At 39.3% G+C, this 26,957-nt stretch overlaps 1 protein-coding gene across 3 annotated transcripts in view; it reads right to left on the minus strand.

The window, feature by feature from the left end:
• Positions 1-838: 838 nt before the first annotated feature.
• SMIM14 (small integral membrane protein 14) overlaps positions 839-26,957 on the minus strand; it is a 62,912-nt gene continuing 36,793 nt past the window's right edge. For all 3 annotated transcript variants that reach the window (XM_075420720.1, XM_075420719.1, XM_075420721.1), the window contains 4 exons: positions 25,558-25,668; positions 12,207-12,255; positions 4,582-4,730; positions 839-3,996 (listed from right to left, as the gene is read on the minus strand). In XM_075420720.1, coding sequence (XP_075276835.1) covers positions 3,964-3,996; positions 4,582-4,730; positions 12,207-12,255; positions 25,558-25,632 — 306 coding nt within the window. In that variant the 5' untranslated portion in view covers positions 25,633-25,668 and the 3' untranslated portion in view covers positions 839-3,963. The remainder of the gene's footprint in view (positions 3,997-4,581; positions 4,731-12,206; positions 12,256-25,557; positions 25,669-26,957) is intronic.

Here is a 26,957-nt window from a genome sequence, read left to right on the forward strand (position 1 = left end):
CCTCATTTTTCAGTAAAAGGGTAAATCTTGATGAGCAGACATTAATGATCTCTGGTTAAGATCACACAGTTTCTAAATGGACTCAAATACCTAAAGCATTTGTTATTAAATTATTATTTATTATTATTACTATTACCAACAATAAATTCAGAGTTTGTTTCTGATTCTCTGGTATTTGTTACCACTGTCTCTGGTTAGCTGTATATTATTTTAAACCCTAATGCTCCCCTGGAGATTTCCTTTTTTTCCTTGGATGAACACGGGACTCCCTAATGTGGGATCTGAGCTGGTGCCGAGGCGGTGCTCCGCATTTCGCGCTCTGCTGTCAGAGGAAGAAGAGTGCTGCACTCCATGGGAACGGCGAGGAAGCAGCAGGTCTCTCCTGCTTCTACGTGCTGCCTTGGATCCACTGGAGCTTCTTCCTTCCTCTGGGTCCAACACTGCCAAGAACTGGGACTAGAAAATAGACTGCAAATCCCAAAGTAGCAGGATTTGATCTAAAATGAAGTAACATATTTGGCCTCTATCATGACTTTTCTTACCGCAATATTTGTAACTTCCTAGGTTGCATAACTACTTTGAAGAGCAAAAGGCATCCGTGTTGGTCATCAAAGTATCTTAAACCTTGGAAACCGCTTATAATTTGTTCTGACTTGCTCGAGATACCTACAGAAGGCAAGCATCTATTAGAAAAGTCAGAATTTACGTTCTAAAATTTACACAAATGACCTTCCATTTTTACTGATACTTATTTTTAGATGATTTCAAACTACTTTAGAAATTGATAGGTGGTGCTGTCCTATATCTTATATAAAGACTAAGAGACAAAGACAACAGGTTACTAACGATCGCTATTTATTTTGTTAAGTCAATAAAAAGTGCATAGTACAAGCCCTTTATCCCAATCCAAGTACTCAGAAAAAGATTACTAGGAAACTGAAAATGGCACAGATGATTTTTTGTGTGGCATGATTCAGACATTTTAAGCCACCAATTTACATTAGGCACATCACATCATCACTCTTCCTTTTTCAATCATGAACATTACAAGGCTAAGTGATCTGCAGACAATACATGAATACATACGATTTCTCATTTCAGAGTATAATAATTGTGTTAAGCAGACTCTAAAAATACTATCATTTTAACAAAGTTCTAAGCTAAGGTATAATCGTTAACTTCTCTCCATATTTCCCAAGTCACTACAACTTGCATCTCTTACTAACCAAGCTTAAAACCCTCATTACAGAATGAATCATGTCCTGAAGCTTCACATAACCACTAACCTCTTCCACACTTCTCAAAATTTACCATAAACATCTGTCACCATGGTACAATTATTTCATCGCAAACTACGTCACTAAAGGCCAGATTTCTGCCACCCTTACTAAAGCTGCTACTAGTACGTTATCTCAGAGTAGTCCCACAAACTTCGGTGCAACTACTTGATGAGTAAGGCACTATTTAACACAAATAAGAGTGGCAAAATACAGTCCTACAATTAGTTACTTTGATTTCAATTAAGAGTGGTGATCTGAAGGTTCTATGTTGGAGAGATTATCTGAATTTAAAAGGCATACATTTTGACCTGGGATAGTGGCCTGGCTCTTTAGTAAAACATTTTACAATAAAATATTTCCATTTTTTTTTCTTTTACATAGAAAATTTAAAATAGCAATTTACATGAGGAAAGCATACGTGTACAAAATCACTGGGACAATTACTTAGAAGAATTTCAAGCAAAGACAGTTCATTGAAATGTAAAATACAACATTACTCTGAACAAAATGTTCATTTGCCAAGACTGTTAGAGCTGGGTGCACATGGTGAATTTTATAAATAAGGCAGACAGACAGTGAAGCAAAGCAAGACGGATCCTCACAAGTGAGGAGCACCTGCTGTAAATCTCACCAGCTTCCAACGGGGTGAGGAGTGGCACTCTGTCTGAAATGAAGCCTGTTTCAGTCGGCTTTTTAATCAACTGGAAGCCTGTTTTATGGATCTGATAGTGAAGAATTCTGGCCAAAAATTCTTGGAGAAAAGGTCACTGTAGGGGGTTATATGTATTTTCTCGTCGGTTCAACCAAATTATGCTATATTACTTGTTCTATTCAAAACAGTATCCCAAACATCAATGTGCCCAAAAGGCAAAAAGCAAGCACAGTCGGCTTGCTTGTTCCAGTGACACCTTCACACAGTGTTTGTGGCCTGGACACCTTCAGACATAGCAGGACAAGTTCTCTCAGCTCCTCTGCTGCAGCTCCACTCCTTTACACGGCCCTGCGCTGATGTCTCTGACAGCACTTGGCCCAATCTTCATTTTAAATTTTTTTTTTTATTTTTTACACATGCTCCTATTCTTGGGAGCACACTATTCCACAGAAACTCAATAGGCAATTACATCAGATTACAGAAGCCTTTCTTCAGGTCTACGCTGTACCTTTACAAGGCGGCCCGCCATTTACCCTGAGGAGGAAAATCCTGCGTCTGTCAACCATGGGATCTGATGTGAGATTTTTGTTAGAGCCCGTTCATACAAACTTTTATGCATCTTAACAGTTCCTTCAGCTCTGTAACTAAAGTCCTCATGAAATCAAGGTTTCTACAGTAAGGCTTTGAATTCCCATGTCTGTTCCACTGACCTTTACAGAAAGAAACTTCATGCTGGTAACATACAAATGTTCTTTACATTATTCTCATCAATTCTTCAAATTGATCAAGAAAAATATACAGTGTTGCTTTTCTGTACATTTTTAAAATGTTCTTAATGTACATAAAAAAGTTATTTCCCATTTGCTACAACAGGAGATGTGCACAGGTAGGTGCACAGCCACACACACGCACACATAAACACAACAAACATACAACTGTTAGAGGAAAAAGACATGCCATACGTAGTCACCTGCAAGTTGGTTATTCTACAGTTACAACCAGTAGATGAGAATGAAATGCTAAGAATTGGTGATAACATACAGGTGAAAACACCCGAATATCCAATATACCAAAAGATGATTACCTCGGTAACCTCTTGGTATGATTTCATCCTGTCCAATATACATTACATCATGGCTAAAAATTTGTTAAGATACCGATTATTAAAAGATTATACCAGGACAGAAAATTTTACCAAGTTGTTCTCACTAAATTTCTCTTTTCATAAAGTCTATAAGTAAATAAATCTAGTTTTGGAATACATTTTTCTGACAACATATTGAATAAGATATATTATTTATTAAAGAACAAGATTAAATTAATTCTTTTTGGTGGTATAATTTTTTGTCTAAAGTTCCCAATACATATGTCAAAGCTTTCACAGAGGCAATTATCCCATTCACTTCTTCGCGCACGCGCACACACACACAGAGTATAATTCTAGTGGACAATCCGTGCTTTTGCCAACAACCCTGAAAACTATGTTAGTGTCCAAAGACCAGACTAAAAACTGCTCTGAACCCAGGGCAATTATAAAAAATTTTCAATTTTTTACCACATAGCTAAGCTAATAGTTGCATAATATAATTCTCAAAAGCATACCGGAGAAAAAAATAGGGATTAATCTGAAGAAATATGGATTAATCTGAAGAAATTCCATTATTATAGATGCACAGGGATTTTCTTTTTCTTTCAATGCATATCAGAAATCACTGCAAAGAATTTAAGATCATTGTAACAGAAAGAGACAGAGTGGAATGTCCACAGTAACGGTAACAACCAAAAAACCCCTGCAATGCCTTTTTATTCAAATTACAATCTACTAGGAATTGTAATAACATACAAAGCAAAAATTAACTTAAAATTGAAGTTGCTAAAAGCAGTTAATGAAGATAACTGCTGAATGGTAATTCTGCTCTATAGAAATGAGAAAAGAAAACAGTATTGAATGGAGTTTAGGAGTAATCTGGTCACTTCGTTCATTTGGTCGTGCAAGGTTTCAGCTGCTGAACTTTTCCAATACTGAACGCTCTAGTCCACTGGTGGGGCTGGTGGTTCTTGTCCCTAAGCAGGAAGGAAGGAGGAAAAGAAAAAAACCCCACATACCAGATTAGAAACAGTGCTTCAAGTCAGAGGATTTAGCAATAAAAGAAGAACAAAAGAATAAAAGAAGAGTTACATTGTGCTTTCTTTTAAGATCTTTCAGTAGCTCTTTCAATATTCAGTGTAAACGAGCATCAAAGAACAACAGCGTTTCCTGCATGGACAGGGATTTTTCCATGATCCCACATCTAGGACAAAGATTGCCTTCCTAGTTTCATGCTGTATTTTTGTCTAAAAGCTATGATTTCCCCCTTGTACAGAAGAAGGCAGGAGGCAGTTCCAACCAGGGACAGCCGGCGTCCAGAGGATGTTATAACCCACACTCAGTCACCCGTGCCTGCTCCATCCCATGGCAGGTCTTGCAGTTGGCGTTTATGATTGTACTTTCACTTGGGTTTTACTCATTTTCATTGTTAAGGGAGTTCCAAGAAAATACAGGAGAAAAAAATGTAAGGAAAAAAATGACTGTAAGACAGTCTGTATTAAAACCAAATACATTTAAGGTATTGTAGAGTCTCTCTGCAGGGCGCTTTCAGACGCACTTACGTTATGTGGGCTGGTTGGCTTTCCGGCCGTGCTGGATCCTCTCAGATTATTCGGTCTCAGTAAGAACAAGACAAGTGCAATCACCACCCAGGCCATCATTATCATGGCAAAGCTGATGCCATTGTCACTGGAGGAGTTTGGTCCTGGCACTACAGACAAGGAAAACTCAAGTTATAACACAGAGTGACAGCAGAGTTCTTTACCCAAAATGAAATGAAAAATGCAGAATAAGTCTCAGAAAAACAAAAAGAAGTATTTTTCAGTTGAGTTTTCTGATTAGTCCTTCCTTTTGACTTTGACACAAGTAATTCTTGGTTAGTGTTACGCTACATTTTAATTATCTTTCTTATCCCTTTAAAAAGAGAATCTATTTCATAAGATTTCACTGGAATTCTCAGAATTATCATGAATATTTCTTAGTTCACATTAACTCCTAATGAACTGAAGATTATAAACACACACTCTCTGCTTAAGAAATCAAACTTGATTTTTTAAGAAATTAAACTTGATGCAAAATATATTTATGTGCGAAAACTCCCCATCTGTACATTGGTGTTTGGTTTTTTGCCTCAAACAAATAAAAGAATAAGACTAGAGATGAAAGCTTGGACTCCGTTGCTAGGCCCCACACAGAGAACATGCTAATTCTAGTAAGAAGGGAGCAAACTAATGGTTATAATTTTGCTGGCTACTGTACGTTATTTATTAAGAGCTTGTTCGAATAAGGGTCAGTGTCAATATGACTGATCATCCAGCTCCTGTGGTATTTCCGATAGCATCAAGGAAAATGTATCTGTCAGGAGGGGAAAAAATGCTGAGGAGATACATGAAAAAGTGAATCCCAGGAATACAATATAAAAATTTTACACCTAATTTCCATACAGTATGGCTGAGACATCAAAGCATGGAAAGAAAACTGAGAAAATGCCCTCAGACTGGAGATGGCTGGTTCGTCTTTTGGGATCAAGAAACTCTTGCAAATACTTGCACATTGGAAGACAACAACCTTTCTCCTCTGAAACATAATTTCAGATAATCAAATTGTAACTAATGTTGTCAGCTGAAGTGTAAGGAGCTGAAGTGTAAACCAATGCATAGTTAATTAACTATGGTATTTACATGGCTCCACTTACAGTAGTATCTAAAGACTTAACATCTTCATTAACGACCTAGATGATCAAATAATACAGAGCAATCAATAAAAAGCTATAATTTAATAACCCTCTCAGAAAGAGAAGAGCTATTCTGTTTTATTACTCAAGTTGAAAATTTTAACATCCCAGGAAATTCCACGGAGACACTCATATCCATCAGATTTTTCAGTTAACTCGTTTGGATCATCTCATTATTCAGCCAAGTCTGGATACAGTATCAGTTGGGAGTTGTTCTTATTTAACATTCGCTAGATACCCGGTGAACTGCTGGAGCCAGTTATTTCCTTGAAGGTTCGTGCTGAGACCAAAGAACCACCCTCATCGCTGACACACTGGGTAGCATTTTTAGCAGAGGCTCTTCTGTGAAAGTGGTGTCTTCGTAGCACAGCTAAGGCACAGCGGAGGGGCACCGTGGGGAAGCTCACAGCTATGCCTCTCTCCACACTGCTGTTCTGTGAATAAGACTTTGTGCGTCGGGGCTGCTGGACTGATGTCCTTTACTGACATCGCAGGCACCCAAAAATGTCAAAGAAGAAAAAACCCCTATATTGTAGCAGACCATGCTTCTCAAAGCACAAACACCACCATTAACGTGTATGAGCAAATGAAACTGCCATACAGCTCTTGCCTTTTAAATGCCCAAAATACACTTTTCAAAACTCGAGAAGTCACTAATACAGAGGAATTTTGTGAATAGAGGTACGTACAATTACAAGTGACAATTCTTTTGGAGATCTGAGTGAATAAAGGGCACTGTATATGGGGAGAAGGTATAGTGCAAAGAAAATAAATGAGAATGCTACAGCCTCTAATTCATTAAACACTAACATATAATCGATTCAGAAAGCACATGGAACTGTGCAGGTGAGAGTTTAGACCTGCAGTTGTGCTGAAGGAAAACGTTATTGTTGTCAACATGATATATCAGCATTTTAAATCTTGAATGACCTTTATATACGCAATCCAGCAAACTAGTATATAATTCAGCATGAAAAGAACAACTGCTTTATTCTGGGGCTTCCAGACAACATTAACAGCCACCCTGAGACTACCTTCAGCAGCACACAAGACAGCCTGAGGTACCTGCTTTGGCACGTGTGTTCAGTAGAACATTGAAAACTCAGATCTCCTGTTAGGCTGGATTCCTCACACAATGCAGAAAAACAGGGACTAGTCAGGCTGCCTCCTGCAATTTTTGCTGAACCGTAGCATGCTCAGGGTCTGTGGTTAAACAAGAGTCGGGGTATGTAAAGGCTGCTAGGTCAGCTCACGCTCCAGGTCAAGGAAGGGAGCAGAAGGAACCACAGAGGGAAACCACAGGCATTTGTGCAAGACACAATTTCTACCCAGCCTGCGCAGTAAAATGGTTTGGATGGAACCAAATGTGCTGAAACATGTTCTCAGCTAAGTCAGGCAAGACAACAGCTTGGCCCTGTACTACCTACTCAAAGCATGCCAGATACCAAACCAGCCACAACACTGTTTACACTATTCAAGTACCATTAAACCCACATCTCTCACAAATGGCCATGTGTTTTAATAAGGACGTGAGATATTTCAGAATCTGTTGCTTTACTCTCTTAACATAAGGAGATGAGGATAAGCAAAATCTCACATAGCTGGGGTGAATCACACTTTTCAAAGCTTTGCATCACGAATCAAGAGAACAGAAAAGAAGCTGTCTCAGCTACTGGGAGCAATAATATGTAGAAGACGACAATCTTTTGCGACAAAGACCTCCATCACTGAGATCACAAAATAATCTGGTAAGACCAGCCTATAGATAAAGAACAGTTGAGTGAAGGTGAAACAGATCAGAATGGAATTTATGCTGATGGACAGAAGAAAAAAGCCCTGTATTTTTAAGAGTTCACAGCCACAGTGCTTTACCTATAATTGATATTTTTGCAGGTAATTTAGAAGCGTTTTTTTGATTCCTTGGAGAATAAAGGCTCTCCTATAAGAGCACCTGTGGATGATATTTTTAATATTTCCAGATGGCTAGAAGATTGTTCTATTCTGACCTCACAGATGAATGTCCCTGCCACCATCCATTTTGATGGACGGATCTGGTTATTAATCTCCAGTGTCTGGGAGACACCAACTAGCACAGAATGTAGCAGCACTTATTCCCCTGTCACTGAGTGACATGAAATTTACAGCTGCTAACCTGCCTTTCCACACAACACCGAATCCAGCCCCAGGTCTTTATTTTCAGAGTATCTGCTCCCCTGGGCTCAGCATACCTATATATCCACATACTTCTGAATGAAGCCTGTGAGCAGTTCTGCCCCTCTGGTTACCTGGAATTTTTTTTACATCTTGGCTGAATTATCTCCGTGCAGGAAAAAGCTTTATGAGGGGGCTGGTCTGAGACTGTGGGATAAACTCCCATGGGAAGCGAGTGACTATGGTGAATCCTGTCTGTTGCTCCACATACAAGATACAGTTCTTTGGCTTGCTTTTTCCTACAGAAACAGAGTCTAAGCCACATAAACTAGGCTCCTCTTGGAGAGAAATGGGAAGAGAAAAAAATAATCTTCCGTGACAGATGTTTGCCACCTCCTTTAATGTTCTACCAGAAGGTAGTCAAAGCTATTAAAATGATGAGTTTGGTAAAAATAATTTCTAAAGATTAAAGGTCAACCACCTCCTGGTTGTGCAACTGAAATCTCAATAATACAATATTAAAATTAATAAATGCCCTTGTTAAACTCCTTACATGAACTTAGTTCTCCTCTTAAAGTGCTGTTTTTCATTCGGAGTGAGGTTGTACTCTAAAGAAAAAGAGGAAAGGTTGCATTTCTTTTACTGTAAAAGTATATTCCATGTGGTGCTTTTTGTCTGCCCTCTCATGGTAGAAATATCTCTTTTTGGATCTTCAGTTTTTACTGTTTAACATCTGCATGTGGGAAGGCAAAAGCATGCTCTCTGACTTGTGCCGCCTTCTTTTTACGGTGTTCTTAGCCTTGCCTATTCTGTGAAAGAAAGGCAGGAAACTCTATGAAGAGAGGTATCTTACAGATGAATCATAAGGGAAGACAAAGAGCCCGTGGGACCTTCAGCAGATAACACCTGCAAGCTGACACTCTCAAAGGCAGGTACAAAGAAACTGAGGAAAGCCAGAAATTACTTGAGTGCAGAGAGGGAGGGAGGGAGGGAGAAGGGAATTACCAGAAAAGGGAGGGAAGAGTTGGCAGACATTTCATGCCTTTAGATTAGGCTGCTGTGATTCCCCTAGACAAGTACAACTCAAGATGAATCACTGATACGCATTCATTTTAAAACACATAAAAATTTGGAAGCAGACAACATTTGAGACAGTCATGTCTGACCCTATCACAAGTTAGTAGAGCACTGAGAATAGTGTTGAAAATATGAATGTGGTAAATCCAGGTCACAACATCTGGGAATTGCTAGAACACAAGAGGAAAAAACTCAGGCAGTGGCCCCTCATTTCCTCTGACATGGAAGGCTGACTGTGAAGGGCCATGAGCCATCAGAGCGGCTCACCACCAGCTGGGGATCCTCCCTGGGCTGGATGAACCACTGATGTTGCAACTGCAACACGCTTCAGAGAAATCTTCCCTGCTCCATTTGCATTAGACAGAATTCAGAAAAGAATTACTGCTCTTTCCTCATTTCAAGGGAAACTGTAAGTTATTCTGATTTGCTGAGCATAAAGAATCCCAACAGAATATTAAATGTGTTGCATATTCAAAACTCGCAGCCTTTTTTCTCCAAGGTACCCACTGAAATGGAGGGAACAGTCATCACACTCTTGTACGTGGTTTACTGTCACAGCAGATATTCTGATGGAGAATCAGCAGAGGAACATCCGCCAAGCAGAGCGCCCAAATGCTCTCTATACAGGAGTACAAACCCAAAAGCACTGGTCCTGACCCTGGCAGGAAACTCTCTGCAGGGTAGTCACTACAATATCATTATATTGTAGTGCCAACAACCATAAATAAGAATTTAGAGCTAATAACACAAAAATGCAAATGAGGGAGCCCTGGTGCTACAGCTTTCATCTGCCTCCAAAAATCTAAAAAATATCTGAAATCAAGGGTTGAAAAAACAAAGCGTGCTCAGGAAGAATCAATGCAGGGTGTTTCTGAGAACTTCCAGCTGGTAGCAACAGCATAACACATGACGCTGCTGTGACACTGGCTGAACCACAGCCCTGACGTTTCCCAAAACAAAACCACATACATCTTCATCAGTTCTTCCACAACCTTGCAACTTAAGAATCTGTGCATGACAACATTCCCAGCTGCACTTCCAGAAGGAAGACCAAATCCTGGGAATGAGCAAACGGGTGGGAGTGAAACAAGCTTCTTATCGAGGTCCCGAAATGAGGGATCAATGCAAGTAACAGGAAATGGAGCTGCGGGACCTAGGGAAGAGGAGACCCACCTCAAAAATAAGCTCATCACAGTATAGCTCATCAGAATAGGATGAAGCAATGGACAGAAGACTGGCCCAGAATTGTTATAATCTGTCTCTGAAAACACCTCTGGAAGCTTCTCCAGGCTCCATCTGTTTGTTTTTGCCTTTGACTCCTGAGAGTCTTACAGAGCTCACGTTGGCCCAAGCACAGAATCACAGAAGCATCACAAAGTAGTCTGACAAATAGGCAGTCGGTGTCATTACATCAGCAGAAAATTACCTTTGCTGGAACTAAATTTAAGGCTATATAATAACTTGGAGAGGATTTACTCTATAATTTTTGCTTTGGTTTTTGAAACAAACCACTGGTTTGGAACAATTGCTGCCAAATTGCTTGCATTGGCACAGACAGTTATTGCAAGGATCTCTTTCGGGATGGAGAGCTATTTGCCACAAACCATCCACATCCCCACTGTACTATAGCTTGGTAGCATGAAAGCTTTGTGCCCACACATAACAGAACTTACTCATTTATACAGTCTTTAGCCTAAGAGCTTAATAAATATTGATGAGCCAACACTCCCAAGGCTTGAGTGAGAATGACCTACCATTGCTTGGTTTTGACTGTGGACTAAAGCTCAGAAAGCTGTACAGCCTGTCTGTGCCTACTTCTAACACAGAAAATACTCTATCTCTTGTCACCTTCCTCTCTCCCTCTCCTACAAGCCTGTGATTTAAAAAAAGCCCACACATAGAAGTCTAAGGTGTGGGTGATGAAAAAGTCTGCCCTAGGACAGGTGCATTTGGGAGAGGAGGGGTGCTGGAAGTCACAGACACAGAGCATAACTTGGAAAGCCCGTAAAGAAAGAGTAAAGCCAGCAGCACTGTTCTGGCACATGTGTACCCCACTTTTTGTCCAGGGGTTATCTGGGAAAGCTCATAGCTTTTCCCCTTCAGCCCAACATGGCAATGAATCTGTGACTGTTTCACATTGCAAGGGCACAGTGCAAGTCCAAACTGGATGCCTGTCTCTAAACAGGTTTTACTGGGGGAGGAACAGGAGAGTGAACAAAGGCACGCTCTCTCCCCGAGACCCTGGAAACCTTGACCTCACTGCTCCTAGACCTGTAGAAGATACAAGCACCAGCAGCTCTTGCTTCCAGGAACACTGCTCAGGTGCCCCCTGCTCCCTCCAAGCATTATAGTAGTCCTGATGCAGGCTAAGGAGTGAGTTCATACACTCAGTTGGTAAAGCAATATAGGAAAAACAGATGCACTTCATTTTTATTTATAAGCATTTGACAATGTTCCCTCTAGACCACGAAAACAGAGCACCTCAGGGCAAGCTTACATTGCTGCATAACCTCTGCACAGCTATGCTTCCCGGCAGATGCTGGTAACATTTGACTGTCCTAGTTATGTTCACCGTTTGGAATTGTTTTTTGGACGTATTTCACAGCAAAGTTCAAGGAAGTGTATGCATCAGTACTCTGCTTCATTACCTACACAGCTGCTGAGTCAAACAGAAGTGCAGTCACAGTGTATGTCAACTTATCAGTCAGAGCTGGTGGGGAATCTCCTCTCCCTCACAGTGGAGTAGAGGGTTCACAGTACTGACAGTACGTCACTCAGCTCCAGAAGTGAACATGTGCACGTGTCAGGGTCTGCGCTGAATATCCAGTCTTCACTGGTTAGGCTGCTATGACTGTAGGGAAGACAAAAAAAGCCCCCCCTCCAATTTTCTTCTTAGGGAAAAATTGAAATCACCCTATTTGCAAGCTAATAGTAAGATTCAGTAATGCTTGGGGCCCGATCAATGGTCATGCTGGTATACCGATACCTCCAGCCTGCTCACCGTTGCTGCTTCCATACAATGCTTCCAATGTACAAATGTTAATCTGCATCACAGACACCCAGAAATACCCCCCACATAATAATTCCAGTACTGGAGTATTTGATTTTATGTGATATGTTCCTTTAACGTTAAATCAACTGCTGCATTTTAAAGACCAGCCGGAATGTATCTTAATTACTACTCTTTATTTGCCTTCCATGCACCTGATCTCAATAGTTACTCACATTCCTGAAGGCATTCTGTGTCTGTGCAGTACGACTGGGATTGTCTCAGCTGAAACAGAGAAAAAGAAAGGCATGACACTTAGCAATGAGACTCGGTCAGCTTTTACCGAAATCATGATTTAGTGTAACGTCAGAGCACAAGTTCAAGATAAGGAAGATTATAACCAATCCCTTACTGCATCGCACTTGGCTTCTGGTGTGTGAAGAATCCCAGGTATGGAGGTAGTTTCTGAACACTATTTACATAATACCTTCAAATCATCTGACTAAAGTGCTATTCCTTCCACTTCGGTTGCAGCCACTGAAGGCCTTTCAAAATTCAAGTTAAAAATCTATAGTGATACAGCCATTGTTAGATACAGATATACTCTCTACACACATTATGGGATTTATAATGGATAGATGTTACTACTGTTATCTACATCGAGTAACATTAATATACTTTGTGATTACATAACAATAAATGATCAGACTGTGATAACGGTTATGCACAGAGAAGCCGAATTAAAATATCATTTTTAAACTTACCAATTACTATTTTTTCCACCTAAGACCTTTTTTTTAAGAGCAGATTTTACTATGTATTTTTCTGTTTTTTCTCTTTAGTGATGGGTAAGATTTAAAGTGCTTTTAGCAACTGTAATGACTACTTGCATTTACAGACTAGGTAAGCTTCCTAACTGTAAGAAAAGTCAACAGTGGATAACCTGCAAATCAGTGTAACTATTTTACAGACGACAGAGTCAAAAAAGACAGACAAATATCACATTCTTTGTCAGGCACAGAGAGGTTAAATGGATGGGATTTAGCTGCTGTATTATGGAAACAGGTCCTTCCCCTGCTTTGGTAAACTACACCGATTTAGAGTAAAAGTTGTAAAAAGTACAGAATTGTTACAATGACTTGGTTAGAGTTGTCATTTTCTTTTTGACAGGTTTTATGTCACCATAGTGTCACAAATCCCAACACTTCTTGTCACAACAGGCTAATTTGTTTATTATCAGCGTAAATATACAAATGTAAAAGATAACAAAAGATGATGTTCCTTATAAAAGAAATAGGTTAATAATTTCTACAGACCCAATTTCCCCTTGTATTGGCATAACTGATTTACTATATTTAGTCATAATATTATGCAAGCACATCAAGGAAACAAATGAGCAACCGAAGGAAGAAGACATTTGGAAAAGTTCAAGCTCCTTCCTTTATCATAATGATTTTCAATAACTGATGCATTTGAGAAAGAAAAAAAAAATGTAACTGGAGATTGATTGCACTCATTCTTTCATTAATGTATTAAGATCTGCTAGCAAATTTATTGAGACTACAAAGACGTTCCTTAGGAAGTACTGGGAAGGCTGGATTTAATCTTTCAGCTATTTCTATAGTTTAAAACAACAGCAGGGGAAATTCAAACAAAAGACTTTTACTTACCTTATTAAAACAAACAAAAAAAATCTATCAAACCTTGCATATTTCCTGCCCTTCTTATATAAAAGTTCAAGCTCATTTTATTTTCAAACTTTGGAAGTCATTCTCAAAGGGGAGGTTTTATGTTAGCAATAGTACCATTTTGAAATATCTGACACAGAGACTCCTGAACAGGGAAAATGGATATTGCTATACCCACATTTTAAAGAGACCAGCAACATACTTATCTTCTGTTTGTATACGGGTTTAATTCTGGAGGGGGCTTAATTTATAATCCCTGCTCTGTAAAACACAGTTTGCAGTTATTCTTCAACACAGAATGATGCCCAGAATTGAAGTGGGTAATAGGTATTTGATCAGAAACACTGTACAGGTCAACAAGCATACAGCGTCTAGTTACCCCTCTGTCCGCAGGAGGGCTAGGACTCACAGAGCGTACCGAGTTTGCCCAGATGGGCAACACTGCCTTGGGGTGTTCTAGCCACAATATCAGTTTATCTCCCATTCTAAGTGTTATACTCTGTCCAAATGCAACTTTTTAAACCATGCAGTTAAAGTTTCTGTAAAAGCCATCCCCAAAAATGGTGCATATGCTTTCTGTAACTGTTAACATGCTGCTCCTTCACCTGCCTACCAGGCTGGCTTCCACTGCTACCACACACACACAAAAAAAAAAAGACGGAGCTCCAGCTTTGACTGACATAAATATGATAACCACCAGAGAAACTCGATTAAGAACAGAAAGATATTCTGGCTACTGCTATGCCTTTCTTGAAGAGCGGTCTCAGGGGTGACCATGATCACACCACGCTTTGTCCTTCACTGCCCCCTTGACCATTTCTTCATGGAACGCCTACACACTGTCTGGAAATGCCTGCTGATGTAGTAGGCCACCTGATTAAGACACAGTAAGTATTAAACACCTGAGATTTTGTGTGCCCAGAGGGTGCACTCAGATACTGAGTTTTATCCTATGGGCACCCTTGGTGACTTCTCAAAAGACAGGACAGGCTCCAAAATCTTGGAATGAAAAGTACTGCTGGAAACATCAACAATAGAAATATTACAGTAAGCAAGCAGTCTTAACAAAAATACCGTTAGGAGTTGCTCTACAGTTGCTCTGCTGAAAAAATGCTCTTATATTAGATTGTATCCTGCCAATAAGGAAAAAAGTCTGCTTATGTATGGAGTAACAATATACAGAGGAACCTTTACAAAGTACGTTGTCTGACAATAGGGCTGTGTTTTCCAGAGGGCTTGGACAACAAATATTCCATTTTTTTCATGGGGATTTAGAAATTAACTATACAAAGTAGGTTTAGAAACCTCATATTATATTGCAAAAAAGTTGCAAGAAAAAAGTATGAAAAACCTGCATTTTTTATAACTTGTATGAAATTCCTCTAAAATGAAAACAATATGTAATCATATAATCATTCAGAGTTAAAGATCGCACCTAAAGAAAATTACACTTCATAGTCACTGCTACATTCATATCCAGCAATACAAATATTTCTTAGAAATCCTTCTTAACTATTCCAGGCAATATAAAAATCTCTTATAAAAACTACTTGTGCTGCAGAAGATCTGGTCAGAACAGAACCACCCATAGACTCAATCAGCTTTAAGCAGCCATAGATCACGTGATAAAAACCACACTCGAGTATCTTCTCATGGTCACTTCCTCTCCCAACTACAAGCAGCACGTGCAGAACCTCAGTAATCCACGAGCAGAAGCTCCGGGAGGCCTCTGTAAGCCAGGGAGCCAGGTAACAAATCTGTTTTTAACAGCTCAGTGACAGGCTGCGTGTTGTTCTCTTGGGACGAAACACGGCAGATGCCAGAAAATGAGCAGCAGTAAAAACAGGTTTTTCTCAATTCACTTGGGTGAACTAGTTCCTAACTCTGTAACCCAATACAAATCCGATTCTTTGCGGTCACTCAATTAGTCAAAAGATGAGAAATTATTCTGGCACGTGTATGAAATGCTTACGTAAATTGAATGGCTGGGAAAGGTAATATCTTTTGCTGAAACAAGAATGCTCCTTCTACCCATCGGCTCTCTCTTGATAACTGCACCCTTAAGGGATGTAGCAACCATTGGAAAAAAATTGAACGCGAGACATTTCAATCGTCAGCTGAAAAAAAAGCAATTATGAGGGACTGGAAATACACAGTCCTTTGTATTCAGATTTTCTATTCCAATGTGGAAGGGGAGTTTAGAGGAAAGTTTGTGGAATAATAGTAAAAAGTTGAACCAGACCTTCCCTCTTCTCAACAAAGCCCTCAAAAAGACTTTTCAAATACACTCAATCTTTTTCAGACTGGGAACACTACAGAGTTGATAAGAAAAATCTGTATTAATGGTGGGTTTGGTTTTATTCATATTTCAGAGATCCTTGTGTTGTCAAAAATGTGACTTTAATGGAAGATTAATAGTTGACTGCCTGATCTGACACCTGCTGAAGTCAGCAACCGCCCTTTCATGTTTTTCAGTACATTCTGGAACAGGCCCTTAGAAAGAACACAGAAATTAGCTAAGTGAAATGTCAGGGCTTATTCAACAAAAGAAGAGGAGACTGAAAAATGTTACAAAACTAAATATTTACAGAAATTATTTTTTTCTTCCATTTAAATGAATATATATCTGAATTTTAACTTACTCTGAGCAGTTTGTCATCCAAATACAATAAATGGCTTAGTGCAAGTGAGCCAAAGAATGAACTAATTTATTTTATTGTCCAAAATGAAATAAACACAAATTGTAAACAGCATGAAAGCTAAAAGGGAACTAAAAAGGCTCCAAAATTTTCAGTTTTAATACTGTTCAAACTTACAGGCAATACACGTAAAAATACTAATTATAAATGCACATTATTTAAAGTACAACTGTGACCTTTAATTCCCTCCAAGTACATTTAAAATCTTGAATAGCTTAAGTTAAAATAATTTAAATTAATTATCCGCACACCACAAGAACTGTCGGTCAAGATGAGTATTTGGTTTCTATGAAGCCCCTCCATAAGTTCTTGGAATAGGGAGGCACCAACTGATTGGGAGTCCACCTACTGACATATTTTGAATGTAAACCAAACATGATTTGGCTCCCACTTCAAATCTGAAATAGCTCTTCGTTTCTTTTTTTTTTTTCCTTTTCATTTTTCCAAGAGACACAGCTTTTAGCCTCAGTTCACAACAGTGCTTCGATCCTGCTCCTTTGACACTATATACAAAGCACAGTTTCAACATGCCATCTTGTGGATCAACCACATCTACCCATCAAGCATACCTGAAACCTGACTGCGTCCTGCTGCTACTCTTACAACAGATGCCATGTTCTGATAGGAGTCTGCACAGTTTTTAGCAATGAGAGCTACCACTTTTCACAGTCACAGCTGTGAACCAAACGTGAACAGTCACAGCAAAGGGACACTGCTGTTGGCCTCTGGAAACTTTTTGTGAAGTCACTATATTAAGGAAAGCCTCCATTTTTGCCATGTGCAAACCTACTATGGGCACACAAACATGCCACTGTGTGGTGAAAATGGTGTGAACTTGTGCTGCATGTTAGCTGCTCCACAAAATCACTTAAGTCCAAGCGAAATAGTAAGCCCAGTGAAACAACTTCATCTAGCTGAACAGAGAACTTATTTTTCCAGTACAGCAACCTCAGCCACTGGGATCATTTCATTCTTCCCATGAAAGAAGTGAAGCTACTTTGCATTTACTGCTCATCACAGACAGCTACTGTGGAGCAGGAAATTCAGACTTCTGCCTACCTTCACAGTAACTCGTTCTTCTGTCAGTTCCCTTGCTTCCTCTTCAGAGGAGTTTTATGAAACTCTTCAGATGAGTTTTCAGAATTTGCTGCCCCAGAGTTCAAGAGTCTCACAAACCCTGGGACTGGTCCTGCAGTCTCTGCTCAGGCAATTTTTTTTTTTTCATTAAAGTCAATAGCATCTTGCCTGAAAAAAGATTAAGATCCTATCCATTATGAACACTTCTTTTTAAGAGTTAAGTGTATTATTTAAGAATTAAAAAAAAAAAGACAAAGCATACAAATATCAGGAAGATATCAATGATCAAACAGCTCACCAGTTTTAGAAATAATGGCATAATCCCTGTCCAAAAGCACTTTCCAAATCCAGAAATGGTGTAATACAGAGGTCAGCCTGAAGAAGAGAAGGCTACGAGGGGACCTAATAAATGCCTATAAATACCTCAAGGGTGGGTGTCAGGAGGATGGGGCCAAACTCTTTTCAGTGGTGCCCAGCGACAGGACAAGGGGCAATGGGCACAAACTGAGGCACAGGAAGTTCCGTCTGAACATGAGGAAGAATTTCTTCCCTCTGAGGGTGACGGAGCACTGGAACAGGCTGCCCAGGGAGGCTGTGGAGTCTCCTCCTCTGGAGATATTCAAGACTCGCCTGGACACAGTCCTGTGCAGCCTGCTGTAGGTGACCCTGCTTCGGCAGGGGGGTTGGACTAGATGACCCACAGAGGTCCCTTCCAACCCCGACCATTCTGTGATTCTGTAACAAAACAAGAAGATCAGGACTAGTGGCAGGGACACAGTGCAATAATCAATGAAGTCTAGTGTGAATGGCAGATGAGATGAAAGTAAATTATTTATGTAGGGATAATTAAAATAATTGCCTTTTAGAGTAACTTTTGAGACAGCTCAAAGCAGAAATAAATCTTCAGAAAAGACATGAATGAAAAATTAGCAAGTTCATGAGCTAGGTCACGAAAAGACTTCCACTAAAAATTGTGATGGAAGAAAGCCCAGTGAAATGTGTGAAAGAAACAGATAAATTAGCTACAAAGATAAGAGAGCAGAAACGGATAATGGTGGCAATAAAAAGGATAGATAAGTAGGAAAGCAAGGACAAATAACTAACTTGATATGGTCACTTATCCCATGAACAGAAGAAAATTTAAAATGGAATAATAAAGACTGTTGATAGAAAATTTTATGTGATAACAAGGGCAAAATATCATCCCTTGTGAAAATACTTTTTTGCAATTTAGACCAGTTGTAAGCTCTGCTTTTTCTCTCCAATGGTGCCAGAAGATGACAACACCATGGCACACTCCCGATTGCATTCTCATGTTTCTGGGTAACAAAACCACTGTTTAAGCTTTGTTGGCAGCCACATCTGTCCTGTCCAAAGTATATAAATGGTTTAGTAAACAACATGATAAATAAATTGCTGTGGTAGTGTAGGCCAGTCCTGAATACAAGCCAGGTTGCAAATTGAATCGCAGCATTATCTGTGGAGTTCAGATTCAAAGATGCAAAAAATGACACCTACATGCATTATTCTGCTATAAGATGGCCAAGGGAAATAAGAGAAAAATAAGAGGAAAAGAAGGGCATACTGATGGAATTGTCTCTTAAGATACACTAGCTTCTCTTAGAGGAACAAACAAGGAAAAAGTGAACACTGCTTCCCCACTCCTACATTTTCTATGAGCGTTTGCAGAATGAAAATAAAATATTGTTCATATGAGGACAGAGTAACAGTCTGTGATAAAAATATGGAGTTTGGTCCTGTGAGGTGACAAGTAATGTTCTCTCCCATGGCAAATGAGAGAGAAAGATGGTTGGTATCCTTCACAATAATATTTCTAGAATACAAACCAACTCTTAAGACCCAGAACCATCAGCCAGCTAAGACAGAGGGAGAACGTTAACCTTCATACTGAAAGACTGGAAATTTTACAGAGGAAGATGCAGCAGATAAACAAGTCAGAGGGACCACTGTGCAAATAGGAGCCATGATTCGGGGAAGAACTCATTCTTCCATTTATTTTCTCCTTTCTCCTGGGATCACTGTTTCAACTTGGCATCACATAGATCCCCCCTTTCCACACTTCCCTCACTTTCCTACAATTGCATGACTTTTATTGGTATTTCATTTTATAATTTTGCTGACCTTGAGGACCTGGGATGTCAATGGCATCCTGCTTTTAGTGAATGCAAGGCAGAATGAATTAGCAGATCAGGGAGAGTCAGGGAAAAGAAGATGAAGCAGTGTAATAGTCAGGATCATTACAAGCTGCTCACAGCACTTCTGACTGCGTGAAATACTAGACAACAAATCGATGAGACAGAATATTACACAGTACTACTGCAGAGGCATTTGAAAACATTCATCAACAACATGCACAGATCTCCCAAGAGGGCATTAGCAAACTCATCTAAAACACAAAACCAGAATACATGTGGGTTTTTTGACCAGTTGCGTATCTTCTGCAAAATGATGCATATTAGCAAATGAAAAGGGTACTCCCACATAGACAGTCTTGAGGAAAAGGCTTAGAACTAAGAGTTCCAACAGACAAGTACAGTTTGCTCTAAGTGTTGATTACATCCGCATGCGGCCTGAAAGAAAAAGCACAATTTTCTCCTTTTTCCTCAAATGAGATGGCTACAACACAGCTCTGACCATCAAACACAGTTCAGCCATTCATAACACAGGTTATAGCTATTAATTACTTCTGGAATTTCAAGCTGACAGAATTTTCAATGCATAATTTTCTACACTGCTTGCAATACTGTCATACTATGCATACTCTGAGGCAGCCATGAGGCATGGCTGAGATTTTTTTTTTTTTTTTTTTTAATATATACTGGTTAAGAAGCAGCAGCTTCCAGCATACTACAAAGCTCAGGAATGGGAAATGCAAAGAATGACAGGCACCTTCAACTTTCAGTTAAGTCCTGAGACCTAACCCCTTTTAGGAAAAAATGGTCTCCATGGGACATAGACCCAACTGGACACCATTTTTCATGCCTTTTTTCCTTTTTTTTTTATACATAAATTTACCTGCCTAGAAAAGAGTTTCCATTTATACTGCTTGATCTAGAACTAGTTTCTAGCTGAAAGATCATTAGCAGTGCATAAATTCCGTGATACAGTTTTGGGACCTTAACCTGTGCCACACCAGCATCTTGAGCACGCAATGAAGGCAGGGAAATGGAAGTCAGTGGAGCAAGAGTGCTCAGGAACAGGCTCGCACCCTGTCACTCCAACCTTATGTTTTATTATTTTGGCCCAGTGCCTGCGGAGGTGCATCAAGTCGTTTCTCAAGTTATCTCACAAGGATGATAGCTTCTTTGTCCTAATGAGCAATCTAAGGCTCAGTTGTTGGCAAAGGTCCTTTTTGAACCAGCTTGAACACCAAGAAATTGGGGACTGAAGGCACAGGTCTGGAAGAAAAGGGACAAGTTTGAGCAAAATGCAATTTCCTGCTCTTGGGGTGGTTGGCTAAGAAGGACTATAGGCTAGCAGCAGTAGCAACTGCTATTAAAAGAAAGAAAATTAGAAGACAAATGCCGTGGAACATGTGTAAGAAGTCTCCAGGGCAACCTCTACATTTAGAAGGTCCTTTAAATTATCACAAATGTATTCAGTATAGTTCTGCTCTGCTTTCAGTAGAGGGCCATGTCAGTAGGGTAACTCACTTCTGCTGGTTGCCTGAGGAACTATTTAAGTCGGGCTTAGCTGTGCTGACTTCTTGAGAGCTTTTCAACCATTTGCAGCACACAGCGCAGATCTATTTTAGTCATCCATGTTTATTCTGTGCTGTTTGCACAAGGTCTCCCTCAGCCAAGATTCATGGCTATGCTGGATACTATTTCAGACTATGCCAGTTTATAATAGCAAGACTCTGAAATGACCTGGTCAAGAGAATTATGTGGAAATTTGCTTGACAAAAGAGTGTTTGAACCAATTGTGTTGAAATAGTTGGATAATTTGCAACTTTTGTTATAATAATCCAGTGACACATCAAAATACAAGAGAGATTAAAATAAAGAATTATTTGCTTTGTATCCCCCAGAGTTTTTGAGACATTCAAGCCTTCTGGTATAGCAACATAACTAGACATGGGCTATTACTTTGCACTTAGCTACAGAAGAACAGAACACAAGGTTGTAATTCCCACAGAGGTCTGTAAGGCCATCAAATTTTTACAGTAGAACGGCTGCCAGTTCATCAAAATGAGTCCTTTTGTATTACAGAATTAGAAATGTTTTGGGTTAAAGAACATATTGCTCATTATTATAGACACTAATATGAGAGAATTTTGAAGTCACACCTTCTATAAAGCAAATAATACTGTATCAGAAGGGGAAAAAAAAAGGACATTTACATCATACAAAGTTATGTGTGTTACTGGCTTGCTTAGACATTTCTGACCACTCGAAGTAGTCATACACAGGTCTCGGGCTTCATGGAAGATGCTCTCTATATAATTATCCCCCGCCTTCACATACACCGTGTTTCCAGTCTGGTTTTCAGGCTTGAACTGAGCCTTGGGCTAAGATACTCCATGGATCAGCCATGGTTACTCAGAGAGCATCAAAGTCTGGAGGAATAGCACAGCACAATCAGATTTTTCCTTCAAAAAAGAAGTGGAAAAAAGGGAAATAACAACATGATTCTTATCCAGTGATTTGCTATCTTCTGCACAACTAAGGCAGGAATCATTTCCTCTGAATACCACAGAATGTCCTTCACCATGAGTCTTTCAAACAACTGGCCCCTTGTCTGACAGTCCCCCCCATTAAAGTACTTGATGTTGTTTGTTGTTCTTCACTCTTGAACTTCGGCTCTTTTTATCAAGATAAGTTTTGCAAATGGAGGAGACTGAACAGGAGATAAAGTCATAGATGCTAACAGGCCTGTCATTGTCTTTTAACAACTCTTGTGTATCTGCAGAGGATGGAAAGTCTTGTGATATTTTTCTTCTATGCTCACTTCCTCTTATGTAAGTTCCCAATTATCTGGTATATCCATAGAGTAAATACAGAGCCCAAGATATAATAGTCAAATTGTTACACAACACCAACAAATCATAACAGAAGTTGCCATGCATATTACATACTAGAAATGATATTTCTGAAGTCACAGCCAAAGACTTCAGATTTCTATTGTTTCCTAGGAATATTTGGAAATCATAATATTTTCTTATTATTTACAGTGGCCATACTACAGAAGTCTACCACGTGCAAAATTTTCATATTTTGGCAGCAAGGAAAACCCTGAAAAATCCACTTCAGGAAAATCATGGAACATTCAGCATGAGAGAATTCAATGCCACTTAAGTACCTATATATAGGTTATAAGAAGTGTGGGTGTGAAGAGTATCTCCCAGCTAACCTAAAAAGCAGCAAAATATCTTTTAAAAATATCATGCACATTAGGGATGTACAGTCCACTGTCCCTAAAATCTTCACGGTATTATGAATTAAGAAGAAAAAAACTCAACAAAACAACCCCCTGCTTAGTCAAGCAAAATGAAGGACAGAAAAATAATCAAGCCGCATAGCTTAGTAAGAGTTAGGCTTTTTAAAAACAAACAGCTTTCCTGGTTGTAATTTTCTATGATGTTGCTAGTAACAAAGAGGAAGTAGAGTTTAAATGACAATAGCTTTTTTTTTTTTCATTGTATAAGCATATAATCATACTGACAAGATGAACTGAAGTCTGCATTTCAAGTAGAAATTTAAACTGTATGCTATATATAAAAAATATAATGTATTCATCCACAAATTGTGCTTTGAATACCAAATACATTTTCTAAGAATTTAAAAGTAAATACACCAATTAAATTAGAAATTAAAAGTAACATTTTGGGAATTAAAATGAAAACTTCAGGTTGTAGAGCTGGACTTTTTCACCTCCTTCTGACCTTGGCATAGCAGCATCATTCAAATTTCTAATACAGTTAAATCTAACAGAAATCTTAGATTCCTCCCCCCCCCCGCCCAGGCTGAACAACTACAGATTGCCTAGCTTTCTTGTATCACAATGATTTGGGAGTAAAGGTTTTGAGGATCGAACTTTTAGAGGTAATGGGCATCCAGCGTCCACTGAGACTTGCGGGGTTCAGCAACTTTGAGAACCGATGTCCAAGGGTTCCTTTTAAAACAAATAGTAAAATTCATGTTTGCTTACATTGTGTAAGATCGAGTGACAAAACAGCATCTTAGAAAGCAACCCTCACTGAAGCAGAAAAGTTACAAATGAAGTAATGAAGGTTTAGCAAGTCTGCTGCTAAAACCATGCAACAGGCTACTTGAGGATAGTCTGGTTGCTGACTGAGACTTTTGAGACTTTTCCTTTCTAGATTCTGCTGAATAATCCCAGCTAGTGATTTGCTCTTATAAATATTCAGGAACACCTGTTTTGCTTTTTAGGATAGATGAAATCTGGCATTTCCACTTAATCCTCACAGTTTCAAGTGCTAATTGGCATGATCTTTTTGGAAGCTGGACACTGAGCTATGAACTCCATTCCTGCAGCTACACAGGAACACTGCTAGACTGGTTGCGGTGACCAAGACGGTGCACCTATAATGTACTCTATATACATTCACAACACAGGAACTGGTGTGACTCCAGATGACCCATTTGCACCCACCCTACACTGCACAGAGCGGACCAGGAACAAAATCTCACAGACCTGCATGGCACTTCTGCCTTTGGACACAACCCATCTACATCATTCACACCTAGAATCCTCCAGCCACAACATAAAGAGAGCTGGCTGACTGGTGCCATTGCCTGTCGGTATCTTCTAGCGAAAAATGGAAAGATAAAAAATGCTGAAAGGGGTCGAAAGTCTGAACCATACTGGAAAATGGGGTCATCCAAGCTCCCCGAGAGCACCCACAGGTATAGCATCTGCCTGGCTTTAGGTTCTTGCCCTGGCACTCCAGGTGAGATAGTGCAATAATGCACTCCAAGGCCAAAAAAGTGTGGACACTCAGGATTTTATGTTCAGTGTGAAGCAGGGCTATATGAGTGCAACCCACACATTTGCAAGAAGATGCTACATATACTTCTTTCAAAGTGCAATTTAAAACAAGTTTGTTCTTTTGTAGACATAGGCACGTGGAAGTGGTTTTATTTTAAGGGCAAGCACACAGATTGATTCCTTATTCCCAGACATACATTCTTTGGCAACTTACACATTAACCTCTTATTATAGGCTAGTGGATGCCATATTTTCCTGACAACCTTCCTAAAATACTGACAAGAAACTTCATGAAGAAGGGCCTTATCCTAGAGAGGATGCTCTTCACACATACTGCCTTGAGCAGCTGATGTACTCAGTAACTTAAAAGGACATTAATTTAGGCCCTAAGAAAGAAAATGGGATAAAAACAAATTTATGAAAATCAGCAAGGGGAAGTACATCAAATGAAGCTGCTGTACAATGTGATCTTAAAACACAGTTTAACAAAATTAAGAGTTGTAATCAAGTTCAACTAATTGCTCACACTTCACAATGGTTAGTGTTATTTTAAAAAATATATACTTTTACTTAGAAAAAAACCCCAGCACTTTGTAGCTTTTTCTTCAATTGACAGTGAACTAAGTTCCATACAGAAGCAAAGAATCATTGCTATTTTGCAGGTCACAGTTGCAGCAATCTAAAATAACTTGCTTGAAGTTGCTCAATCATATCAATGAAATAGCAAGAAACAGAACTCAGGACTCAAAATCACTGGATTCTCAACCTCAGAATTTTTTAAAGGTTAGTTTTAAATATTTAGACATTGTTCCCTTGCTATACCAGTACGTGGAACTTCGCGTGTGTGGTGTCACTTTGACCTCAAAGAATTTGCAGGGTAGTTTCTTTGTTTTTATGCAGAGTAAAAAAGGGTTACAAAAAAGCATTTCAATAGGAACAGTCAATGCTGTCAAAATGCAGCCCTGGGAAATAAACAGAAAGCTATAATTCATATTAACTATTTAAAAGCTCATCAGAAAGTCAGATACACAGATTCCAACTGTACGTGCAACTGAATGAGCAGAATCAAAAGCATCAGTAACTGCAACTCTGCAAGAGCTGAAGTCATGTCTGAATAACCACCCTTACAAATATACTCATGTTATTCTTACCAGATTAATCAATCTTCTCATTGCATGTTCATGTGAGCAAATGCATTCACAAGGATCAAATCCACCTTCTGCCATGGTTCTCTGGATAAACCTGAACTTGTCTGTGAACACCTAGGAATAATAAGAATAAAAGGACAATGAACTCTTTTTCAACTGACCTTATTTTCCAGAGACTCACACATCAAGTTTCAGTTCGTTTAATGCCAGGGTGAAAAAGCAAAACAAAGCAGGGTAATCCTATTATTCCTTTGGCAGCATGAATGAGGAACTCCAGTATGTCCAGTTACATTTTGATGTTGCTGAAACCGGTGTCTCACACAGGCTTCCCTAGAGAGCCAAATAATTTTTTTTTGCAAGAATTTGTGTGTGTACCCTGGGTTTTCCCACACACCGCTACGAAATGCAACATAACAAACAAGAACCACAAAGATTAAATTTTGGTCTCTCGTCTGCATAGTGGGACTCTTAATGTATGAGTACAATTTGAAAAGTCAGGGGAGCTTGTACTCCTGAACCCCTAACAAACTGCTAGGCATTCTCCGTCTGGATCAACGTACAGGAAAATAATTTAAAACCCGGCAACTTCTTTGCTATGGGGAGAAACAATCATCCTTCTTGTATAATGAAAGCAAGCAGCAGGGGGTGAAGAAGTGAATATACTTGGAAACACTTTTAAAATGGAGCTACACACACTAATTTTAGATCAAAGAAATAGGTCATTCACTTGGCAACACAGAAAGATCCAAGAAGCTGTGATGGACATGGTGGAGAATCAATTCTAGGTTATTCACCTGCTAAAACCTCTTACACCAGACATGTCAAGCAGATATAAGCGTATCTTTACTATTTACCAATAGCCTTCTCAATGACTTAATCGACGGTCAAAACGGGTAGCAGATTGCAAGGCATTTCTACCCTTGTGGTTGAATCAAGGATTGATTTCTCTTGAATGAGGACTCTTATGATGTATTAAATCAGTTCTGCATAATGATACTTTCAAAATACTTTTGTTAACTTGACATCAATAAAGCTGGATTCAGACTGTGTTTGTGTTGCACGCACTAGGGCCCTAATGTGAGATAACTGGCAAGCTTAATAAGCGCAGCAGCATAAAGCAGATACATCCTCTCAAATTCCTAAAACAAGTAGTTTATGAAGGTGCCAGCCATTTGATAAGGGTGTGCTGAATCAACAGATGTGCTGTGTAGTTATCACCTATAAAAACTTACAGTCTTGATCACACGTAAGCATTTTAATGTTTTAACCTCACTAGGAGAAAGAGGAATAACCCATGTGGCTATAAGATACCTTCATTCAACAGAATGTATCACCATGATAGTTATTCTCTCTTGAGGGAAGAAAGAGATGGAAAAAAGAAAATGCATTTCATAAGTCCTTCC

The sequence above is a fragment of the Opisthocomus hoazin genome, chromosome 5, assembly GCF_030867145.1.
Source record: "Opisthocomus hoazin isolate bOpiHoa1 chromosome 5, bOpiHoa1.hap1, whole genome shotgun sequence".
NCBI classification, from domain to species: Eukaryota; Metazoa; Chordata; class Aves; order Opisthocomiformes; family Opisthocomidae; genus Opisthocomus; species Opisthocomus hoazin.